The following is a 23,266-nucleotide window of genomic DNA, read 5'->3' on the forward strand; positions in this document are numbered from 1 at the left end:
TGTGCTTATTCTATGGTTAATTTTCCGTATCATCAGTATACTTCCAAAAAAAAAAAATTTTGGTATCATCAGTTTTTTAACATGGTACGTTATAAGAACATGAACAGCGACAATTCTCCGTTCGTAAAACGGTAAAAGTCATGGACGGTTCACTCCTTGTCACGAATTTCAACATTCAAACTTTAATCAATCCCTATGCACTTTTTCCGAGACGATGGTGCCAAGTTAATAGCTTGAATACAAACACAAATGTACAATATATTATTCTGGAACAGAAAAAATAAATTTACTCTCAACTCCTTATATTGCAGATTACATTCGGATAATATACCGAGAATGAAGGATCAAATCATTGGCTTGGATCTATTATTAATTATTGGCTTTTATCTGTCATTCTATGCAGACAGGATTCTACAAGATCAAAAAATGAATCTGAAAAAAGAATAATGTCTATTGTACACAGTGCCATGCAGAGGCTGTTATCAAGCACCTATCTTGCCAACCTAGAGAAATAGCTTTACCATCAGCCTTTTCAAAAATTCGGAATCCACCATTTCCACCATCAAATTGGATTGGAGAACAGTGGCTTCTGATTTTCAGAAGTAATTTTGCTTGAATCAGAGACCTGGAACTCAATTTAGCTCCACTAAATCCATGACTCTCCATTCTCCCCTTCCAAGTTTCCATCCTCTCATATCTTGGACTAATGTTCACATGATCCTTATCATAGTTCATTACACTTTTAATCTCTTTCCCAAGGTGATTCTTCTCAATGCTCAATCTGTTAGCACTATCAACTGGTAGGCAATCATCCAATGAATCAAACATGGCCGCAAAATAATGCAAGGATTCCATGAACCGCGACAAGAAATTTTGAGGGGTTCGACTCCCTTCATGCTCCACCATTACCACAATAGAAGGATTAATCAAATTTACACATTTCAATGTTTCAGATATTTTGGAGACATTGTTTAGAGTATTCAGATGCAAAACTAAGTTTACCACGACAGTTTCACTTTTCTTTCTCCTTAAACTTCCCAGCATGGATCCTCTCAACAATCCTTGGAATTCAAAATTCAAGCTACGAAAACTCTTAGCAAAGCTGACTAGCCTTGTTTCAGTTTCTTGTAGTTCCTCCATGCTTCTTCCAAAGCCAGTGATTTTCAACGATACTCGTTTGTTAGCCGTTGCAATCTCTGAAAGAGATTGTATAAGAGAAGGCCACTGGAATCCGTAAGATATGTCAAAATCAATGACATGCAACACCCGACTGTTGTTTGGTTCTTCTTTCTCAAAGGTTTCAATGATAGATTGGTTAGCCGTGAAATGAGCAAACTGATAAAACGGGGATACCTTATAAAATTCTGTGAAAGCTAAGAATTCTTCTTCAGGTGTTGGAGTCTTCATTATCATGTCGTAGAAAGGCGATTTTCGAGTGAGAAGCCTTGCAACCAATCCATCAGCAAAATAAGCAGCAACCCTTTGGAGGGAATCTCCAGAGAGGCACACGTTCTGGTACAAATCACATAGGTTGTCTACAGCTGATTCGATGTCATTCTCATCAACTGAACTTGCAGATATAAGCAAAGAGTGAATCAGATGCAGGCCTTTGCCGTCTTCAACCCCTCCATCTTTCTTTTGGTTGAACATCTGTTCTCTCATTTCAAGAAGGCAAAAAATTTTGCCTTCACTGCTTTCATTCAAATCCCAGCGCACTAAATCAGCTTCTCTTCTCTTCCTTTTGTGCTTGATCTTTTGGCTACATGAATCCGTCGCACTTGTAAGTCTCAGACTCAAAAACTCATCATCTTCTCCACCTTGAATTTCAAGAACAGACATGGTAAAACAGATAGAGAGAGAGAGACAGGGAGAGAGAGAGATGAGAGGCAACTGTTCTGCAAAAGGGCAGGTGAAGGTATGGTGGAGCTTTAAGGTAAAAAAATATAAGGTTGTACCGGAGTAATTAATCTAAGAAAATTATCTGATGGCCTGTTGAGGCAATATGACACGGACAAGGGAAAGGTACAACTGGTTTCTTTTTGAGCATGTCATCAAAGAGATCAAAACACAAAAAGGGTATCTTTCTTTCTGAAAAATTATTCCTGTTCAAGGTCAATAAACTACTGATGAAGTTATTTTATATTTTTTGGCATAGTCTGCCGTCATTTGGATTGTCGATAATCTTGTAGTGAATGATAAATTTGGGGTTTTCGTTAGTTCGGAAGGGATTGGAAGATGCCATATGCAGCCACCAAAAAACAGCGCGAAAAGTAGGGGTATCGGACCTACCGTCCTGCTGTGAAGACCTGTCCATGACCAAACACATGTTTCTTAGGCTTTCTATTTACAGTTTGTGCTATTGGTTGTATCGTATGCAAACATTAGAGGTCAAAGAACAGTTTGGATATTATTCTCCTCTCAAGGAAGAAGTAGCTTTACTTTCCTTTTTAATTCCTTTTTTCGGCTAAATTACAGCATATGTTTGATTACCATCCCTTACCCTTAAAATAGTGAAGTGATATATTGACGAAATTGTGTCCCATTGGAAGTTTTTGTATTAATGTTTATTAGAAATCAGATCTTCCTTTTGAAACGAGACGAACGGTAAAGACCTTGTTTCTTTTTCTTCCTTTTTTTTCTTTTTAATTTTGCATATCAAGATTATGTGATAATGTCCTCAACTAGAATGAGGCACCATGGAGAGTTGCTTGTTGAAGAAACAAGATGCTTCAGCAATCAATAGCTTATGATGAATTTGACTGAGGAAATGGAAGCATTTTTAAACTGTGCATGAGGTGAAATTGATTAAGTCATGCTATTGCTGTAGAACTCCAAATTTCCTGTTCGCAATCAATGTTACATCCAACTAGATGCGGTTTATTGATAGTAATTTGATAAAGGAGGAAGATTTTAGTGACTGTATGATATGGCCGGGAGAAAGTGATATTTTTCACATTTTCCAAATATTCTAGAAGATTTGGTGACAATAATTACTGTTGGGCTAAGATTTCTCAACATCTACCTATGCAAGGGGTGACTCTGATTTGGGCCAAAAAAAAAAGCTTAGTCTGCAGTTTATGGCAGAGGGTTTTGCACCACTAGTTAAACCGGCCAATTTTGCTGACGTTGAACTAATTTCTTTTTTACCTTATCGAGTCTTTAATTTTAGCCTTTTGTTCTTAATTGTTATTAAAGGCAGACTTTATAATTATGCACATATAAAGAACTCTGGTATCAGGAATAATACAAAGTAAGCAACCAATTTGAAATCTGCATTTTTTTGGTCTATAAGTTAGATTTTCAAGTACGAAAAAGGTAGCTTTTATTGATTTGATCAAATAGCTTCTGGCAAAACAACAACTATAAAAAAAAATACATAATCCACATTTTCCTCACCTCTTAGGGATCCAAACAAAGTTCCATTTGGATAAATTTTAGTAAGAAAATATAGCAATAATTTAGACTATGTTAAGATAAGTAAAATTTTGTAATCTAATACTCTATGTTTCTACCTCCAACAGACAAGTTAATATACCTTTTTTTGTTTTGCCTAATAGCGTTCTTGAGATGGGATAAACATTGACCATTGAGATAGGACAAGCTTTAAATCCACAATCGATCTCCTAATTCGCCTGAAGTCACAACTTGTTGATACCTTTGCAGGAAAATTTTGGCATCTTTCTGGAGGAAAAGTCGTCACTGTTTTTTGGATTTTGCTGTTTGAACATACCCTTTTGGAGTCATTTGCTCAGCTGTCCTCTGTCTTCTTCTCCCTTTTCCTTATTGTAATTTGTCGACCTCACTCAATTAATAATTCTGTTAAGTATTTCATGCTAGATAATTTATAAATATCCCAACATGGCGTTTTGAATTTACATATTCCTAGTTCATTTGGATTAAGATGCGTGGTATGTGATATCTTTCTCCGTCTACCACATATAAATCTGTCTTGCTTCCAAATAGTTCCCATAATACAAAGTCACATTTAGTATGTCTCCATGTTCATTGAATTTATCACACAGACCATAACTGCTGCAGAAAACATTAGGATTTGAAAAATATAAATCTTAAGACTCTTTATCTTAACAATATCCAATTGTTCTAACCTAGTTTTGTATGTCAAATAATTAACCACTGATTTCAAAATAAAGGCGAACTAAGAAAATTTTCAAGATTTTATTCTATGAGTATGCAATACATATCTTTTGGCACATTAATTTAAGAAAATAAACATTTTAATTTTATTTTGCATTACATAATTCATCATCAGATTCTTTATTTCATGATTGATCATTCCTTGTATTCTTGTTTCTGAGCCGAATGAATCAACCACAACTTCGACACATATACGTGGCTAAGAAAATTCTGTATTTTTTTTTCCTTGATAGCAACTTCAAAATTTTTATTAGACTGAGAAATTTTCGAAGATGCTATATTAGTGTCCAAGGCATATTTGGCTAGTTTTTCCAGTATATGGTTTTCATATATTTATTCGAGTACTCTTCTTACCAGGTCTCACTCAAACACTGAAACGACGCGAATGCCATTCATTCTTACTACCGTACTACGATTACCTATTCAACTTTTTTCCTACTATTGACTGTGACCTAGTACCTATTGTCGGAACAATGATAATAGGACTATGAACTAGTACTATTCTTAAAACTATGATGATAGGGAGATATATATAAATTTACATGAAATAAAAATGAGTACTATTCTACCGTTCCTGATTCAATACTTAAATTGAGTTTCATATCCAAAAGCTCTTACCAACTTCTCAACAACTTTGACATAGGAAGCTCATAATATGCTTGTACATGGAAATAGAAAAGCGGATCAATTAATTTATCAGAAGAAGCACTAAACAGTGAAAAATCAATGTCGCAGAATCATTAAGAGAAAGTTGTGAAGAAGACAATAATAACAGAAAAAAGAAAAGCAAACAAACCAAATATCTTCTGTTATTTTTATTAAAAAAATTTTGAAATTACCATCAGAAGATCTTGAGGATGAATTTGACAACCAAAAAGAAAGGAATATTCATCACTCCAGACAAGTCTTTCGATATTTACACCATTAGTAGCTTGGTTTACAACATGCCTGCATGATCTGTACGTCGTTGGGGTCGAATAGCTCAGTATTTGATTTTTTCGATTGGATTCTTCTGTTCGGCTGGCTCTCAACTGGTGAAAAGCGATTTGAAAACTCATAATCCAAAGTAAAAGATACTACGAAAATCAACTCAAAGCTTATTTAATGTGGAACAAACTAGTTGAATATTCTTACATTGAAATTGCTGTTTGAAAGAATCAAATCTGGTTTGTACTATTGCATAGAAACATGGCAGCCGTTATTGTCATGATGTTCCAATTTCAACTCTGATTGCTATTCTTTTGCATTGTTAATGGCGTAAAAAGTAAGAGTAAAATATATATTGTCAATCTTGTATTATGTGCCTACCAAGAGAGTACAATGCCATACGGCTAGATACTGCAGCGAATTCATTTGAAGCATCGAGAATAACACTTCGTACTTATTTAGCATAGCGAAAATTTCCTCTTTTTTTTTTTTCTTTTCATTGTATTTCCACAAGGGGAAAAGAACGAAAATTGTGTACTTCTTATAGCTACAAGCTACCCTTTGGGAATTAGTACGAGAAGTATAATGGTATAACTCCAGTTGAAGATGCTTTGATATCAGTGACAACTATATAATCTGAAAAGTAGAAAACTCGTCACATTATGCCGCTGCTTAACTACTTCAAGATTCTTTACCTCTAATGGGTATTCCTAAAGAGTGACTTCTCAAGTATCAAAGATGTTACTAACTGTAACAAACCCTTGGTAAAAAATAACAATAATAAAATATTGTGAACATTTAAAGGTAATAATTATATGTTATTGGATAGAAATCTCAACATATCAATTAGACTCGATACGTGAGTAATTTTTTATTTCTTTCTTTCTTTCTTTTTTTTTTTTTTTTTGGAAGGCCTCTCAAGAGTTAAATGTGACTTATATACATTACTGTAGAATCCAAAAATTCACCAAAAATGTTATAGGAGATAAATTTGATAAAATCAATATATATGGGGAGAGGCAATTTACACACATAAAAATATGTGTGGGAGAAGAGGAATAATATCAATAATAATCTATTAATCACATCATAAAAACAAGACTCTCAATCCTTCACTCTTCTCAACTAAACACAATAATATGACTCCTTATTTATACACTAGATGACTTAATAAACAAGTCTTACAACCATAAGAAATTTTCTAATAAGATACTAATTCTTAAACAATAAAACTACCATAACTTGATTCCAATAGAATTACTAAAACTCTAACTTGACTAAAACACTACTAAATAATAATATGAAAATTTTTAATTTGAGTCTTGATTTAATATGCTAACATTGCCTTCCTTAAATCAAGCTCTCTTTTGGATCTGGTTCACCACCATCACGATCAATAATTTCCCTTGATTTTTGCTGTTGCAATATTCCACGCACTTGGACAAATTTATCTCATTGCTCAACTTATTTTTCACTTACGAAAATAATCCTTGCTTCTGAATAGACTATTTTCATCATCCAATTTGATGTCAACTTATTGACAATTCACTTTATGATTTTCATAATCACAATTCAACTAACAGGATTCTTCTTTGATCTCTATCTTCACAACCACAATCAATTTGACAATTCTTCTGGACCAATCTTATGAGGACCCGAATTTTTACTCATTTTAATTTTATTTTACTGGCCTATTTAAATATTTATTCACCCGTTTTCTCCGAATAATTTATTTCAACCATTTTGACTCCATTTACATGGAAAAATGTCTTACTTGTATTTAAAAAAAAAGTCCCGTTAGCAAATTTAAATTTTTGAAGACTCGTTTAGTAAGGAATAACGAGTATACGTTTTTCGAGGCGATATTCGGTCCGAGAGTGCAATAATCTTGGAGAATTAAGAATGATCCATAATAGATTATGTGAGGACTCATGTTTTATTCCTAAAATAATTATTTTTATAATTATTTACCCTAGTATTAGTTAATTATATCATTGTTATACGAATTTCTTTTAAATTTTGCTTTATCTCGCGCGAATCGGAAGTTCCCGTAAATCGAGCCGGAATGGCTAAGTGGAGATTTAAGAAACTTATACTAGACTACTAAGAGTGAATAATTATAGTGTTAAAGGAATTACATTAGAGGTTTAGTGCACAAGTGAAACAAACCCGAGAGAAAACGGACACGAAACCCTCGCACGCTAGTACTATTCCTAGTTGACTTTTGTAGGATTTTTGGCCACAAATTCATGAAGCTTCCAAGGGAAGATTCACAACACACAAACTCTCTCTTCTCTCTCCTCCATAGCCGGCCAACCTTCAAGGGAAGAAGAAGGGAAACCTTCACTCAATCTTGCACCATTCTTGCTCCAAATCCTTCACAAATCATCACACAACTTCTATATTATTTGGAGAGCAACTTACGCTTGGTGAAAGGTTCCTTCTTGCGGTTTTCTTGGAGCTTTTGTGGGGATAAATTTCTGATTTTTCAAGAGCTCAAGAGGTATCCATTATCTTCTCTAATCCTTCCATTCTTCTTCAAAGTTTGAGCTTCAATTCCAAGGGTTTGAAACCCTATGCATGAAACTAGGTAGAGGACTTGAGGAATCCATTTTTATTGCTTTAATCTTAGGTAGAGGTCTTGAGGTGACTTCTAGGTAGCGGACTTGAGGTGTAAATGCTTGATTGTGTTTGTTATGTGTGTAGATGAAAAGATTATGGCTAGAAACGAAGGAAGGATCGAAGGAAAATTTTGCAGGAATGCTGGCCGAAACTGTCCTGCTCTTACCTTGCTTATATTTCAAATTTTTGTGGGTTGTTTTGCTGTGAAACTGATGTATATATGTTGTATATGGTGTGTAGAAAGTTTCTACCAAAAATCATTTGAATTGATTGAACAAAACTTGAATTTTCGAAATGAGAAGAAATCTGGAAAATGTGTTCGGGGCATTCGAACAGTGTCTCTTTAATCGAACATATCTCTTTGTACAGATGTCAAAATCGAGTGCCGTTTGTGGCATTTGAAATTAGACATTTTTAGCTTTCCAACGGTATAAAATTCACCATCTAGTATGAACTGAGTGATCCGTAGTGGTTCACCAAAGTTGCCTGTTCTGTTCGAATAGCAATGGGAAGCTGCAACTTGTCACTTGAATTCGGACTACCTATGAACTGATTTTAAAATGACCTGTTCTGATGAAATGTAGCCTTTTGAATCTAGTTTTCAATGCCACCAACCATTCTCAATTTCAAGTTGTATTGAGTGAGATATGGTCAAATTTTCAAACTGCGACAAAGCTGGAAAACCCTTCCTTTTGCTGGCTGACTAGTTTAATTGTTTGTGGGATGCTTTATTTCGAAGTTTTTATGTCAACCAACTACCAATTGCTTATGAAATGTTTATGGACCCTTGGTCTTAAAAATGAAGTAGAATGGGACTGATTTCATGGTGCAAAATGTTTGGAAAAAGAAATAAAAGCAAGAAGGCAGAATTACTTTGGAAATCTTCCGAAATTTGGTGACTTTGTTAACTGCCTTCCCGTGTGAATTTTTCTGTGAAATTTGATAGGGAAGTAGTCCTCATATGGAAGTTTTAGTGTACCAAAATTGGTGTTATTCTAAGACCAATTCGATACTCAACTGAAGTCCCAAAATTTGTGTTTCAAATCTGGAAACTCTTGATCAGTGAGAAATTTTCAGCCGACTTTGAGCTGCTATATCTTGACGCTCAAAACTCCGAATTTAGTTTCGTTTGTCCTCTTTGGAACTCATATTGTTTTATAAATTTCAAAGGCTAGTTTACTTTCTGTAAATTTTGCCGAATTTCCAAAGTTTGCCGAAAAACAAGACTGAATCTGTCTTGCTTACTCAAATCAGCCACTTTGAGCTGAAAAATGAATGCCTTCCATTAGGAATCTTGGAAAGGTGTCTTCTAGGAACTTTTAGTACTTCGAACAAGATTCCAACGGTATAAAGTTTTCCAATTTTGGACTTACTGAGTGCAAGATCTGATTTTTCTAATTTTGACCTGCAAAGCTGAAAATTTGCCGATTTCTTAAAAAAAATGCAATTTTGGGAACTGGACTTCTTTTCTTGATATTGATTGAACGTTTTGAACTCGATTTCATGGAAGATGCTAGTCTCTCTCTTGGGACTTTAAAACTTCACTTTTGAACCTCTACTTTGAGTGATTAAGGTTCTTTGTTTAAGGCATTGACTAGTCTAAATAAGTGTGCCTTCTTTCTTGATTAATACACGGTTATGAGTGAAAGTACTTGTTATATTTCCAGGTGCTCAAGAGGATCTCAAAGAGAATCCCGAAACGAATCATTAAAGACTCTTCGCTCACTTTTGACTTGGTGAGTATCAAGTGCATGTTATGTGGTTAAATACGTGAATTGCTTTGCATCACGTCGCGCCCCATTTTTTATAAAATAAATAAATGATAAATAACGAGCTTAGAAAAATGAAATTTTAATTCAATTTTTTGATTGAAAAAAATGATTTTTGATTTAAAAAGAAAATGGGCCTAAATGGGGTTTGAAAGTGCGACGATTTGAGCCCAAATTATAGTTTAAAAATGGTTTTTGAAATAAAAATTGGAGTCGCCACTTGGTATTGAGTTAAGGTGTACCAAGTCACATAAAAAAATGAATTTTTTAAAGAAAAAATAGAAAAACCCCTTTTAAACGACTCCAAATCTATGAAAATCAGAGAAAAAGATTCGGGAGTCACATTTGAAGAAAGGGAAGGCAAGGATAAAAATCCAAGGCACCCTTTCAACCTAGCCAAGGCTAGTTGCGTGATTTAGTCAAAGATTTTCTTAATTTTAACCTAAAAAATTTATCACATTTGGATGTACTATATGGATGCAAACCCTAGACCTAAGAGGGTATCGAGGGGTCAAAATATCTCTTCGAATTTTAATTGATGCAAATCGCATTACTTGCGATGCCCAAAGTGATTATTTCGAAGAAGTCACGAATTGTGCAAAAAATATGAGACTCAAAGAGAAAATACGAAAATAAAAGTATGTACAAATATACATGACCTAAAGGGATGCATCATAACGGGTACGGGGGACTAATGTTCGTGACTCAATTTTCCCTTTAATAGAGGGAATACGAGCGTGCTAAGGTTAGAAAAAGCCAAACTCATCCCATATTCCAGGGGTGTACCTATCTAATCAAGCAAATGATCTAACCTAATTCTAATGCTTAGATGAAATGCAAGTCTAATGTCATGTTTCATACAAAAGGGGGGCAAGTAATGTACATATAAGGGAAAATATGGAGGAAGGGATATACATATATAAGGGAAGTGTCATGCAATATGGTAGAAAGGCCCTAGAAAGTAAAGATATGCATGAGATGAAGTGATGTTATCACACAATCATGATCTAACGTGCGGATGGTTCCTAAGGGTCTAGCGTTGGACTAGCCCTTATTTCTATTTTCTCACTAACATTAGACTAGTGAGAAATCGGACAATAGGAACCACAACTAGCATTGGACTAGTGTGGTATCGAGACAGGGATCACAGCTAGCATTGGACTAGCGTGATAACATGCATTTATTACAGTCTAAGAAATCAAATAAAGCATAATAAAGCAAATAAACACATAAATCACATAAAACACATAGCACATAGGCATGATATCTAGATGCACGTCCTAAGAAAGCGGTAACATATAGCACATAAGCATGCAAATCACATCAAGCAAAGAAAGCAAACAAAACCTATCTATTACATTAGGGGGACGCCCTACTACAATCTAATGGGGGATGAATCAAAAGAAAATAATAAACGAACAAACCCCTAACTATTACAACTCGGCATTTAATGCCTTTCAAATAATCAAAATTTAAAATAAAATAAATATACACAATTAGAACAAATAAAGCAAATAAATAAAAGCATTCAAAAGGCACGCTATTAAATACATAAAGTCACATAAAGCACGTAGGGTCAAATAAAATGAAAAATAAGGGATAGAGTGTACCTCCCTGAAGTTGGAGCCCTAATGGAGTGGAATTACTTATTTACCCTCCAAAATAATAAAAGAATCAAGGCATCACTTTAATAAAAAAAATAATCGAACAAAATGGGAATAAGCATGAAATTGGATCAACCAAAGACACTTAAAGGAAGGTGAATAATCCATGTTTAAGGAATTAACAAGTAATGACTTAATTGTAAAAACTAAAGTATTTTGAGGAGTCAATTTGATTAATTTTTCCAATTGTTTGGGCCATAATAGCATTAATAGAAATCAAGGGGTAAAAAGGCAATTATTGGAAGTTCTTTTCATGCAAATTCATGCAAGCTACGAAGAAGCTTTGCTTCTGCAATTTTCAGCCGTGACTTTCTATCCTTGCATGTAAACTTTCGGCAAAACAAAATTCATGTAAAACTTCGAATCAACTCCACTCAAGACCATGTTAAACACCTCTCAAAAGCATTTCAAATAACAAGCAAATTAAGTAGTTCAAACAATCGAAAATTTCAGCAACCGAAAGTGAAGCCTGCTGCATTCTTGTTTCCAAGCTCATGTCCCAGACAAACATTCATCTAAACATCCACACTCTGATCTAAACAGCAAACCAAATAACTTCCACATCCAACGAACAAAACTTAGAAGAAAAATATGGAAATCCGAGAGAACTTCCAAGTAAAATGGTGTAGCAAATTTCTTAACCAAACATTTGCAACATTTAAGGAACATTCTGTACTTATCCAGCGAATGAATGCACATACACACTCAATCAAAGCTCATGGTTTCATTAATCAGAAAAAGAAACTCGACAGAAATCTCAAACCATTTAGCTAACATAATCTGGGCGAGATTGGTGATTTGTAAAAAAGGGAAAAGCATGCAAATCTGGAAACAGAAGCTTTGCTGCAATTTTTCAGTCAGCCCAGACGTAGACAGTTTTCATTCTTACTGGTTTCTACAATCTTAAACCATTACAACCGAGGCAGCTCAGGTCATCTCAAACCAAATCATCAAATTCATTAACCCCAATCCATTAAACTCCAAGACACAACACAAAAATGCAGGAGACAAGCCATTGAAGGTCATGCAGAGAACAGAAATGGAAGAACATGCAATCAGCCGAGAACTAAAACAGTCAAAAGTTAAACACACTTCAGCCAAACCATTAAACTATAAACTGTCAAACGAGTCTACAGCTTTGATAAAATCCAACCATCGAAAGCCCTTTTCTTAGCATCAGTGAACATGCGAACAGAAATGAACAGAAACAGCAAGAATAAACAGCAAACGAATCAGGACCTCAAAGCGACAACCTAACTGTGAGAACCCGTAATTTTTCCCATTTTCTAGGTTTTATTATTTTTCATGGCTTGTTTTCTGCATTTTCGTGATTAGAAAAAAATTCTAGATATTGTTAAGGAGCAGATATAATTTTTGGATGATTTTTCTAGTATCGGATAGTTTTTGAGAAATTAAGAGCGTATACCGGACGTGGGACCCACTAGTGCGAAAAGTTCGGAAAGATTCGACCAACTAGGTTAAGTTTTGGATACTGGAATTAATTTACCGGGTGTTAAGAGATAAGTAGAGGATGCTAAGTGGATTGGTATAAGAGAGACAAAAGTTAGGCAAGCATTGATGAAGGTGACAAGTGTCACCATAGGATTGGGTCTTAAGTAAGACCAATATTCACCTTTTCTAATTGACCAAATAAATCACAAAATATTGCCAAAATTTCCCATTTTCTTCTCTTCTAGTGGCCGGCCCTCTCTCTCAAGAAGAAAGAAAGAACCTCTCCAATTTCTTGAAGTCCTCTTGCTCAAATCCAATCACACAATCATCTACTCATGTTTTTGTTCCATAGAAATCCTTAAGGAAGTGTTGGTGAGTTGTTTGGTGAAGTTGTTTGGCAAGCTAAGGTGGTTAATTGCTCTCTCTCTTGTTTTACCAAGGTGAGTGATGGATTACTCCTTTCCTCCCTCTAATGATGCTTAATTTGTGATTAGTGGTAGTATAAGGTGCAATATTATGGATTACATCTTGATTTGTGGTTGAATGAGTGAAGTTTTCTATTTATTGGTGATTTTTCTGTTTTAATATGAACATGATTGTGTGGCTATCTATGATGATTGGAAATGGTATATAATGACTCTAGGAGGTGGAAAAAGTGGGTAATTACAACCAATTTCTGTTTGGAAGAAAAATTGACATGTTAGGGTTTTTGTGAATAACATTCTGCCTGGTTTTGTAGCTCCTAGTTAGACGCCGAATTGGCATTGGCTTAAAACATGAAAGTTGTAGGGAATGACATTTTAGAGGTTCCTGAAAAATTTCAGGTCAATCGGAGTAGCGTAGAATGAGAAAATTCGAAATTACCCTTGCTGTCCTGGTTTTATCCGAATGTAAGAATTGTGCCTGTAATTGGTTGTTTTGGCTGGAATTTCTACGGAATTGGTGGTTGAGGTCTTCTTATTAAATGTATCCCTGTTTCTAAGCTTTCGATTGGCTTTGGAATTTCTGGATTTGGACTTAGGTAGCCTGTTTTATGATGTTTGCACCAGAATGCGATTTGTGAATCTGTTTTTCCGGTTCTGGTGTAGTATTTTGCATTTTTGACCAGGTTGCACTCGAAATTGGACAGAGTTTCCTTCTGGAACATTGTAATCCTATTTATTAGCTTCGAAACTCTGGGTTTTACACCTTCATCCGACAATTGTAGTGCCTTTGGTGCTATTACCGTAAAATGAGGTCAAAAACTGTTTTTTTTTCAGGGGTAAAGCTAAATCTTTTCCGGATTTTTCTGGTTTCCTCTAATGCTTATGTATGCTTATGGAACCCTCTTTCGGTAGTATTTGGCATTGGTTTATGACTTGTATTCGAGTCTTATTGTGCTTATGGGAATATTTTAGGGCTTGACTTTTATTTCCGGTCATTTTCCTAACTAAATCCCGTACTTGAATGACTTTAAGCCTAGTGAACGGCTTTTGGAAATGAGATTATTTTGTGTAAGATGTTGGGACTGATTTGAGGAAATAATGAAGCCATTAATGGCTGGAAAATAGGTAAAAACAAGGGATTTGCTGCCGAAATTTTTACTTGAAGGCTAGTTTTGGTCCAAGTGCTTTTTGCCGCAAAATTTTATAACCCTTTTAGTTTAGCTTTGCGTTTGGTTTATGAAACGCTAGATATTTCCGTCCATCAGTCCAAATGCCCCGTTTCGCTTTAAAGTCATTTTTATGCATTTTACTCATCATTTATTGGGTTTCTTCGATTTCACCTAATTGGCTGTGCTATATTCTTTCTTGTTGAATCTTAGGTTTTCTCGGTGATTAAGGATTCTATCCAGAAGGATATTTTGCACATTATTTTGCATAGTTAGGTGAGTGTTCCTTGTTTGTTAAATGCTCCTTGACTTCATAACTTGTATTCTTGAGTGATAACGTGTTAAATGCTTTTAATGATTTCCAATTTCCAAAACGAGCTTTATAGGCGAGTGTGTACTTTATCGCACTCGACCTAAATAACTGTGCAATTTTCAAGGATTTAATGATTGAAATACTAGTTGCTCATGAATGTAAGCCTTTTTGGCTGAACTGGCCATTGCCCCTTGTTACCGATCGACTCGAGCCAGAAGCAGACTCGGTCGGGCGATTAGGTGACCTGGGTGAACGTTTTGGGTATACTCGAGTATTACCTTGAAGTCTGGTGGAGCCCGGCCAATGGCTGGGAAGGGGGTGAATGAAATGAATGATTAAATGAAGCGCGGGTTTTATTTACAAAAGAAAAAAAATGCATCTTTAAAAGATTGAAGGAGGAAGGAGGAAATGTCAGGGGAACGAGCGAGCGCGGGAATATTTGGCTCCTTGTGAGCTCGTATCCTTTTAATGTATGTGTTCTTATTGTTTTCCATGCAAAATGTTTCTTGAATTATTGATTATTGATGGTTTATGTATTGGCGTTGTTGTTTAATTACCTGTTCGGAACCTCACTGAGCTTTTAGCTCATCCCTTTAGCTTTGTTTTCCTTAACAGGGGAAGGCGAGCAAGGACGAGAGCTCTGTATAGACTAGCTGGTCTAGCTTTTGATTTTTCTTGTAATGGTTCTCGCCTTAGTGCTTGGCACGGGCTGGTTGTATGGTGGATTTGGAACCTTTGTATATTCGACGGTTGTACTTCTTTTGAGATCGTAATGTATATAAGTTTCGTTTAAGTTTTTGGATCATTGCTACATTTTTCGTATGGGCTGGATCTGGTTTTGCTCGAGGATGGAAGTGATCGACTGAGTCCCGGCGAGAGCTGGGCAGGCGGTCCACCGAACCCTTTGGTTCGCCTTAGGGGGAGGTGGGGCTGTCACACTAACAATGAATGAAAATGAAAATAATCGAGACATTAGGCTAGGAGAGTACCTGACCAAGCTTTTTGGATCAAAATCTGGACAGAAAACGCCGTGAACGAACTGCTGCAGTCGTCCCTTTGTGGTTTCGAATCCGCACCAGTGAAACCGAGCTGTGGATTTTGGAGCTGAATTTGGGAGCCTTCCCAACGTTGTTTGTGAAAGTAATCTGAACAAAGCTTCTTCTATTAACTACCTAATGTGTGCAGAAACTGAAATCTACTCCAATTGAGCAATCAGAAAGGGGATAATCATGCTGCGAGCTGTGCCGAAAACCAGCCCGCTCGGATGAAATTTTTTTTGCAGAAAATTGTTTCTGGTTCTGGTTTTCTTTCTTCCCAACTCAGCCGTCGCTCCACTCTACTCTCGGACTCTCCCTCGGTTGTTTCTTTTCCCTCGGCCCAAAGTTCCCTCTTTTCTTTTTACTCAGCCACCCATCCCTCTCAAGCTCTCCTCGGTTCCCCTAGCCGCCCACTTTCTTGCTTCATCCGGCCCCCTCAAAACTCCCAAAGCTCTCCCTTTTTAGCCGTCACAACTCCCTCAGGTTTTTCTCCGCTGTTTTTCCTCTCTTTTCCTCTAGCACGTCTCCTTCCCTTAGTTTTCCGTAGGATCTTTCTTGCCCCTAGCTTTCTTGTCCAGAACCCTAGCCGCCCTCAGCTTTTTCCTTAGCTTTTCCTCGCTTTTTTTGTTCCGGTCCTCCCTTCCCTTATTTTCTTCAGCCGTCAACTACTCCCTTTGCTTATTTCCTTTTTTCCATTTTTCTAGCTTTTTCCTTTTTTGTTTTCTTTTTTCCAAAAAATCCCTATCCTACAAGTGTCTAGACACCTCACCATCTAGATAATGTGTTGTCCAAGGCAAAAATGGACACTTGTCCCTATTGCATATTCTCCACTTGTCTAGCATGCAAATTTCCACCTATTTCACACATTTCCCTTATTATATTTTTGTATAAAGTTTAATATTAAAACTTTTAAAATAAAAATTAAATGACTAATGAGCAAAATGGATAATAAAATAAAATAAAATAAATAAACCTAAATTAAAAACAAATTGATATCCAAAATGCATAAAAAGATGTCTAAAAACGAAACCCATGATATTAATAAGTACAGCTAGATAATTATTAATAACAACTAAAAAAAAGTAATGAAAAATAAGGCTAAAGAAAAATTTGGTGTCTACACATCAATTATGTGAAATTGGAATTTTTGAGTCGAGTGTGTACTTTATCGCACTTGTTCTCTTTCAAATGAAAATTTTATTTGAATTTGGCTATGTGCATCATACTTGAAACCATCGATTGGAGTGTTGTCTCATCGACTTATATTCGTATGGTTGTGATTCGTATTCGTGATTCGTATTTGGAATCGTCGATTGGAGCGCTGCTCATCGACTTATATTCGTATTCGTATCCGTATTCGTATTCGGGGGACGCCCAAACTCATAGGCTAACCTTGCGACTCGAGCCGGCATGGGCTTGGTCGGGAAGCTTGGTGAACCATGAGATATTCGTAAAGTTTGATCTATTTGAGAGATCTCGCTTGGCATACTCGAGTAGTATCGCCTTTTAAATGATGAGCGGGCCCGGAACAGAGGGTGTAACGGTGAACGGGATTCGTGAAATAAAGCGGTGTTCTACGGACTAAAAATACCTACCCGGATGACGGAGTGTTATCACGCGGAGGTACATGATCGAGACTCGGCAAAGCAAGTGGAACTTAGTTCCTAAGAACTCCCGTATTCTTATCAAGTGTGATTTGTGTTATTTTGTGAATTACTTGAATGTTATAGCTTTATTTCTCGTATGAGTTTATTGCTACTTGAATTACATGCTTGCATGATTTTCTGGGCCTCACTGAGTGTTAGCTCATCCCATTAGCTTTGTTTTCCTTAACAGGGGTTGGAATGGAAGGAATTGTGGAGAACCCGACTCGATGATCTTCTGATTAGGGTATTAAATGTATTTAATTAGACGACTTTTGGAAGTTGTATATTTTGGGGAAGTTGATGTATTTTGAACACTTGTGATGTAAGATTGAATATTCGTGTATGGAAATGACTTCTTGTCTTTATTTCGACTTTCGTTATTAGTCGTTATCCTTTAAGTTTGAACAGGAATTGTACTGAGTTCTGACGAGAGCTGGGCAGGCGTCCTGCCGATACGACCCTTTGGTTCGCCTTAGGGAGAAGTGGGGGCGTCATAGTTGGTATCAGAGCTTATGCTCCAGATCTTTGTAGTGTATCTTAGATTTAAAAGTTTAAGATGCCGGACTGTGGGACTGGTTTGAAGGTTAAGTGATTACTTGTAGGGATGAAATTTAATGCCTAGGTTTAGAGATCTATTTGGGTATGTGTTAGAGATTTTACCCTTGAGGATAGGAATGAGATAATTTTAGTATACCTTAAGATGATGTTTGAACGAGTTAGTAACTTTAAGTTTTTAACTTGGAAATTGTGGTTGTTTTGTAGAGATGGAGAATGGAAATGGGAGTCATGCTACTAATGGTAATGGACACACTAATGGCCACGTGGAACCCCTTAGGCCTATCTTCTATCGAGCACTTGGTGGAGGAGCTCGTATTCGATTTTCGCCCTCTTCTAGGTTTCCCCGTTGTCCCTGTAGGGCAACACACGCGTACCCTAATGACCTGGTACTGTCCCTTGATGATGAGCGTCATCAGTTGGTGAATACCAACCGAGCTTTACTCCAGGAGATAGAGGAGCTGAGCGCCATGGTGGATGCTCAGGGTGCTAGGATTGTTGAGCTTGAGAGGACGGTGGTAGATGAGCAGGCTAGGACTGAGGCCGCCCGTGATGAGTTTCAGAGGACTAGAGCTCGACTGACTAGGGTAGTCGAGGAGGTCCGTGATCGGGCCGCCGGGATTCTAGCCGACACCTCTATGTTGATTGATGAGGTGTTGGACGTTATTCAGAACCCGGTTCCTCAGGGCACTCCTGAGGAGGATCCGGAGGAGGACCCTGAGGAAGAGGCCCCGCCTGACGGTCCTGCAGAGGATTAGACTAGGGGTGATAAATCTTTTGACTTTTGTAGTTAGGAATAGCTGGGGTGGTGCTAGTTCAAAGGCCATTGTATTTTGCTTAACTGTGTGGTCTACTTTTGAAACACTTGAATTTACTTTTGACGTGCATGACTAAAGGTACTTTTCTGGTACCTGTGTATTATATTTTTGTAAATGCCCCATGACTTGCTAATTGTACGAACCTTGAAATGTTAATATATGCTAGTTGTTTTTATTTCAAATGTTTTTCACGTAGTTTTTTTTTGTTTTAAGTGTTTCCTCGCATAATTGTTCTTAGTTTGTATTTAGACATACTTAAAACTATGAATGGCCGTGGAGGACGTGGGGTTGGGCGACCCTGTGAGGACCCAGATTTTTTTTTTCCTACTTTTATATTATTTTAATGGCTTAATTAATTATTTATTCACCCGTTTACTTCGAATAATTTATTTCATTCATTTTAAAACCCATTGTATGCAAAAATGTCTCTTTTATATTTTTAAAACGTTTCGTTCCTGAATTTAATTTATCTACGGCTCGTTTAGCGAGAAATAGCAAATACACGTTTTTCGAGGCAATATTTGATCCGAGAGTGCAATGATCTTGGAGATTTGAGGACTCATGTTTAATTCTTAAAATAGTTATTTTTATAATTATTTACCCTAGAGTTAGTTAATTATATTGTCGTTACAAGAATTTCTTTTAAGTTTTACTTTATCGCGCGCGAATTGGAAGTTCGCGTATATCGAGCCGGAAAGGCCAAGTGGAGACTTAAGAAACTAATACTAGACTACTAAGAGTGAATAATTATAGTATTAAAGGAATTACATTGGAGGTTTAGTGCACAGGTGAAACAAACCCGAGAGAAAACGGATACGAAACGCGGCGCGCGAGTACTATTCATAGTTGACTTTTGTACAAATTATAACCACAAAATACTTAAGCTTCCAAGGGAATCTTCATTCATCAGCCATACTCTCTCTCTCCTCTCCTCAAGCTTGGCCGAACCTCCAAGGGAAAAGAAGGAAAGAAAACCTCTTCTTGTCTTGCTCAAATCTTGCACCAAAACACCATCCAATCTTCTAACTACTTAGAGATTTACTTAATCTTGGTGGAGGACTTCATCTTTTAGTGATTCTTGGGAGTTTTAGTGGTGAAAAATTCTGGTTCTTCAAGAGCTAAGGAGGTAACAAACAACTCACCTCATCTCTTCATTTGATTCAAGATTTATGGTTGTTATTGCAAGGGTTTGAACCCTACACATGCATTAGGCTAGCGGACTTGAGGAGTTTACTTTCTTGCTTTTAAATGTTAGGCTAGCAGCCTTGTGGTGACCTCTAGGTAGCGCGCTTGAGGTGTAAATGCTTGAATGTGATTGTTATGTGTGTAGATGAAAAGATTATGGTTAGAAACGACGGAAAAATCGAAGGAAGATTGCATTTGGGTGATGGCCGAATCTGTCCTGTTTTTACCGTGCCTTTATTTCGAATTTTTTATGCTCAAATGACTGTGAAACTGATGTATATATGTTGTATATGGTGTGTAGAAAGTTTCTGCCAAAAATCATTTGAATTGGTTGAGCAAAACTTCAAATTTCGAAATGTGAAGAAACCTGGAAAATGTGTTCTGGCAGCTTGAACGGTCCCTTTGATCGAACATATCTTTTTGTACAGACGTTGAAATCGAGTGCCATTTGCGGCATTTGAAACTAGACATTTGTAGATTTCCAACAGAATAAAATTCACTGTCTAGTTCAAAATGAGTGAGCCGTAGTGAGTCGGCAAATTTACTGCCCTTTTCTGTTGGCCTATCCGAGACAAAGGTAGAAGTTGCATTTTGTGGCTCTAGTTTCTCTCACTTAGGAATTGATTTTGAAAATGATTTGTTCTGATGAAATGTAGCTTTATGATTCTATTTTCCAACTCCACCAACCATTCTCAATTCCAAGTTGTATTGAGTGAGATATGGTTCTATTTCCAAACTGCAACAAAACTGAAAAATCCTTCTTTTGGCTGGCCGACTGATTTGGTTGCTTGTGAGAGGTTGTATTTTGAAATTTTGATGTCAACCAACTATCAATTGCTTATGAAATGTTTCTTGGACCTTGGTTTCATAAATGAACCAAAATGGGACTGATTTCATGGTGCAAAGTGTTTGAAAAGGAAAAGAAAACAAGAAGACAAATTTGTCTTGGAAATTTCTTGAACTTTGGTAGTTTTGTTAACAACCTTCCCGTTCGAGTTTTCACATGAAATTTGATAGAGAAGTAGTCCTAATATGGAGGTTTAAGTGTACCAAATTTGGTGTTAAGACCATTTTGATACCAAAATGATGTCCCAAAGTTTGCTTTTCAAATCTGGAAAATTCTTGATTAGTGTTCAAATTCCAGCCGACTTTGGACTATTGTATCTCGATGCTCAAAACTCCGAATTTAGTTTCGTTTGTCCTGTTTGAAACTTTGTTAGGAGCTCTTATGGTGTTACAAATTTCAGAGGCTATTTCATTTTCTGTGAATTTTGCCAAATGTCCAAAGTTTGCCAAAAAACATTACTGAAACTGTCTCGCTTGTTCAGGTCAGCCACTTTGGGCTAAAAATTGAATGTCATCCGTTTAGAATTTTGGAAAAGTATCTTCTAGGGACTTTTAGTACTTTAGATCTAGTTTCCAACGGTACCAAGTTTTCCAATTTTAGACCTACGGAGTGCAAGATTCGATTTTCCAAAAATTGTCGTGCAAAACTGAAATTTCTTGATTTTGTATGAAATGAGTTTTTGAGAACTCATTGCTCCTTCTCGATATTGATTGATCGTTTTCAACTTGATTTCATGGAGGAAATCAGTTTCTCTTGTATTATTAAACCCCCACTTTTGAATCTCAATTTTGAGATATTGAGGCTTTTTGAAACATTGTATTAGTTTGAAAATGAACGTACATTCTTCCTTGTTTGGCACGGAGTTTGTAAGTAATTATAAGTGATTGTTAATTGTTATTTGCTCAGGCGCTTAAGAGGATCTTGAAGAGAATCCCGGAGCCGACTACTAAAGGCCTTTTGTACTTACTCCCTTATTTTGATTTGGTGAGTGTCAAGTGCATGTTAAATGCTTATGTGATTGAAATGTGAATTGTACAAGTGTTATACATGATACGTAAACTTGTCGAGACGAGTGTGTACTTTATCGCGCTCGTTCTCCTTAAGGGATATTACAATTGAATTGTGCTATGTGAATAGATATTCGAATTGCGTGAAGTGTTGCTATTGCAAACCATATTTGTGTTGTGATGTCGAGTGGAGTGAACCTCCTCGACTTATGTGTATACTTGTGGGGATGCCCTCGTCCTCTCTTTCTTTTAATTATTCGATACTTGTTGCTTGAATACATATGATCGGTAACTGTTCATAAACATGTTTAACTCATAAGCTCTGAACGGATGCATGTACCACACCAATCTAGGTGGGAGGTGCCTCTCATACCGTCTCAATGCTATAATCGGTTCCCTGAGCGATAGCATGTACCACACCAATTTGAGTGGAAGGTACCTCTCATGTCGACTCAAAATCCTAAACAAATAATCGGTTCTCTGAGCGATAATATGTACCACACCGATTCGGGTGGGAGGTACCTTTCATGTCGACTCAGAACCATAAACAAAGTATAAGTCGATTGGAGCGATGTCTCATTAAAAGGATGAATAGTAGTCATAACTCAAGACTTATTCTCCATGTGACACTTGTCACTTCATTAAATGCATCTCTATCTCTTTGTTCCTCTCGCACCAATTCACTTTGTAACCTCTAATTATCTCTTAACACCCGGTAAATTAAACCCAGTATCCAAAACTTAACCTAATTGGCCGAATTTAACTGAACTTTCCGCACTAGCGGGTCCCACGTCCGATATACGTTCTTAATTTCTCAAAATCTAACCGATACTAGAAAAATCACCTAAAAACTATATTTACTCATAAAAATTATCTAGAAATTTTCCTAATAACGAAAATGCAGAAAAACATGCCATTGAATATAATAAAACCTAGAAAATGGGAAAATTACGGGGTCTCACAGAAAACACCTGATAATAGTTTTGCAAACCTTGAAAGAGCACTAACTTTTGTTAAGTTCAATAAGTGAGAGAGTTGAATGGGAGAAGTTGTGACAGCCCCACCTCCCCCTAAGGCGAACCAGAGGGTTCGGCGGATCACCTGCCCAGCTCTCGCCGGGACTCAGTCGAACCTCAATCAAATCCGAAATAAAACCACAAGACCAAATGAAATAACAATCCAAAACTTAAAGCGAAACTTATATACATTTCTATCTCAAAAGGAAGTACAAATATCGAATATACAAAGGTTCTCAATTCGTCATACATCCAGCCCGTGCCAAGCACTAGGGCGAGAACCATTACAAAACACAAAACTAGACTAGGCTAACCTACACTGGGCTCTCGTCCTTGCTCGCATCCCCCTGTTAAGGAAAACAAAACTAAAGGGGTGAGCTAAAAGCTCAGTGAGGTTCCGAACACATATTCAACAACAAAGCCAATACATTAACCATCGATAATCAATAATTCAAGAAACATTTACAATTGAAAGCGATAATAACACATACATTAAAAGGATACGGAATCACAGGGAGCCATTTGTTCGTTCGTTCTCCTGCCATTCCCCTTATTCCTCCAATCATTTGAAAATGCTTTTTTGTAAGTAAACCCCTCGTTCGATCGTTCATTTCATTCACCCCCTCCTGGATGTTGGCCAGGCTCTACCAACCTACAAGGTA

General features: G+C 36.7%; 1 protein-coding gene across 1 annotated transcript; it reads right to left on the minus strand.

The window, feature by feature from the left end:
• Positions 1-238: 238 nt before the first annotated feature.
• On the minus strand, positions 239-1,939 carry LOC113696764 (GRAS family protein RAM1-like). Its single transcript, XM_027216148.2, has one exon. It carries the CDS (start codon positions 1,837-1,839, stop codon positions 451-453), a length of 1,389 nt encoding a protein of 462 aa, XP_027071949.2. The 5' UTR covers positions 1,840-1,939; the 3' UTR covers positions 239-450.
• Positions 1,940-23,266: the final 21,327 nt, after the last annotated feature.

This window comes from Coffea arabica, chromosome 10e (assembly GCF_036785885.1).
Source record: "Coffea arabica cultivar ET-39 chromosome 10e, Coffea Arabica ET-39 HiFi, whole genome shotgun sequence".
In the NCBI taxonomy this organism is placed as follows: domain Eukaryota; kingdom Viridiplantae; phylum Streptophyta; class Magnoliopsida; order Gentianales; family Rubiaceae; genus Coffea; species Coffea arabica.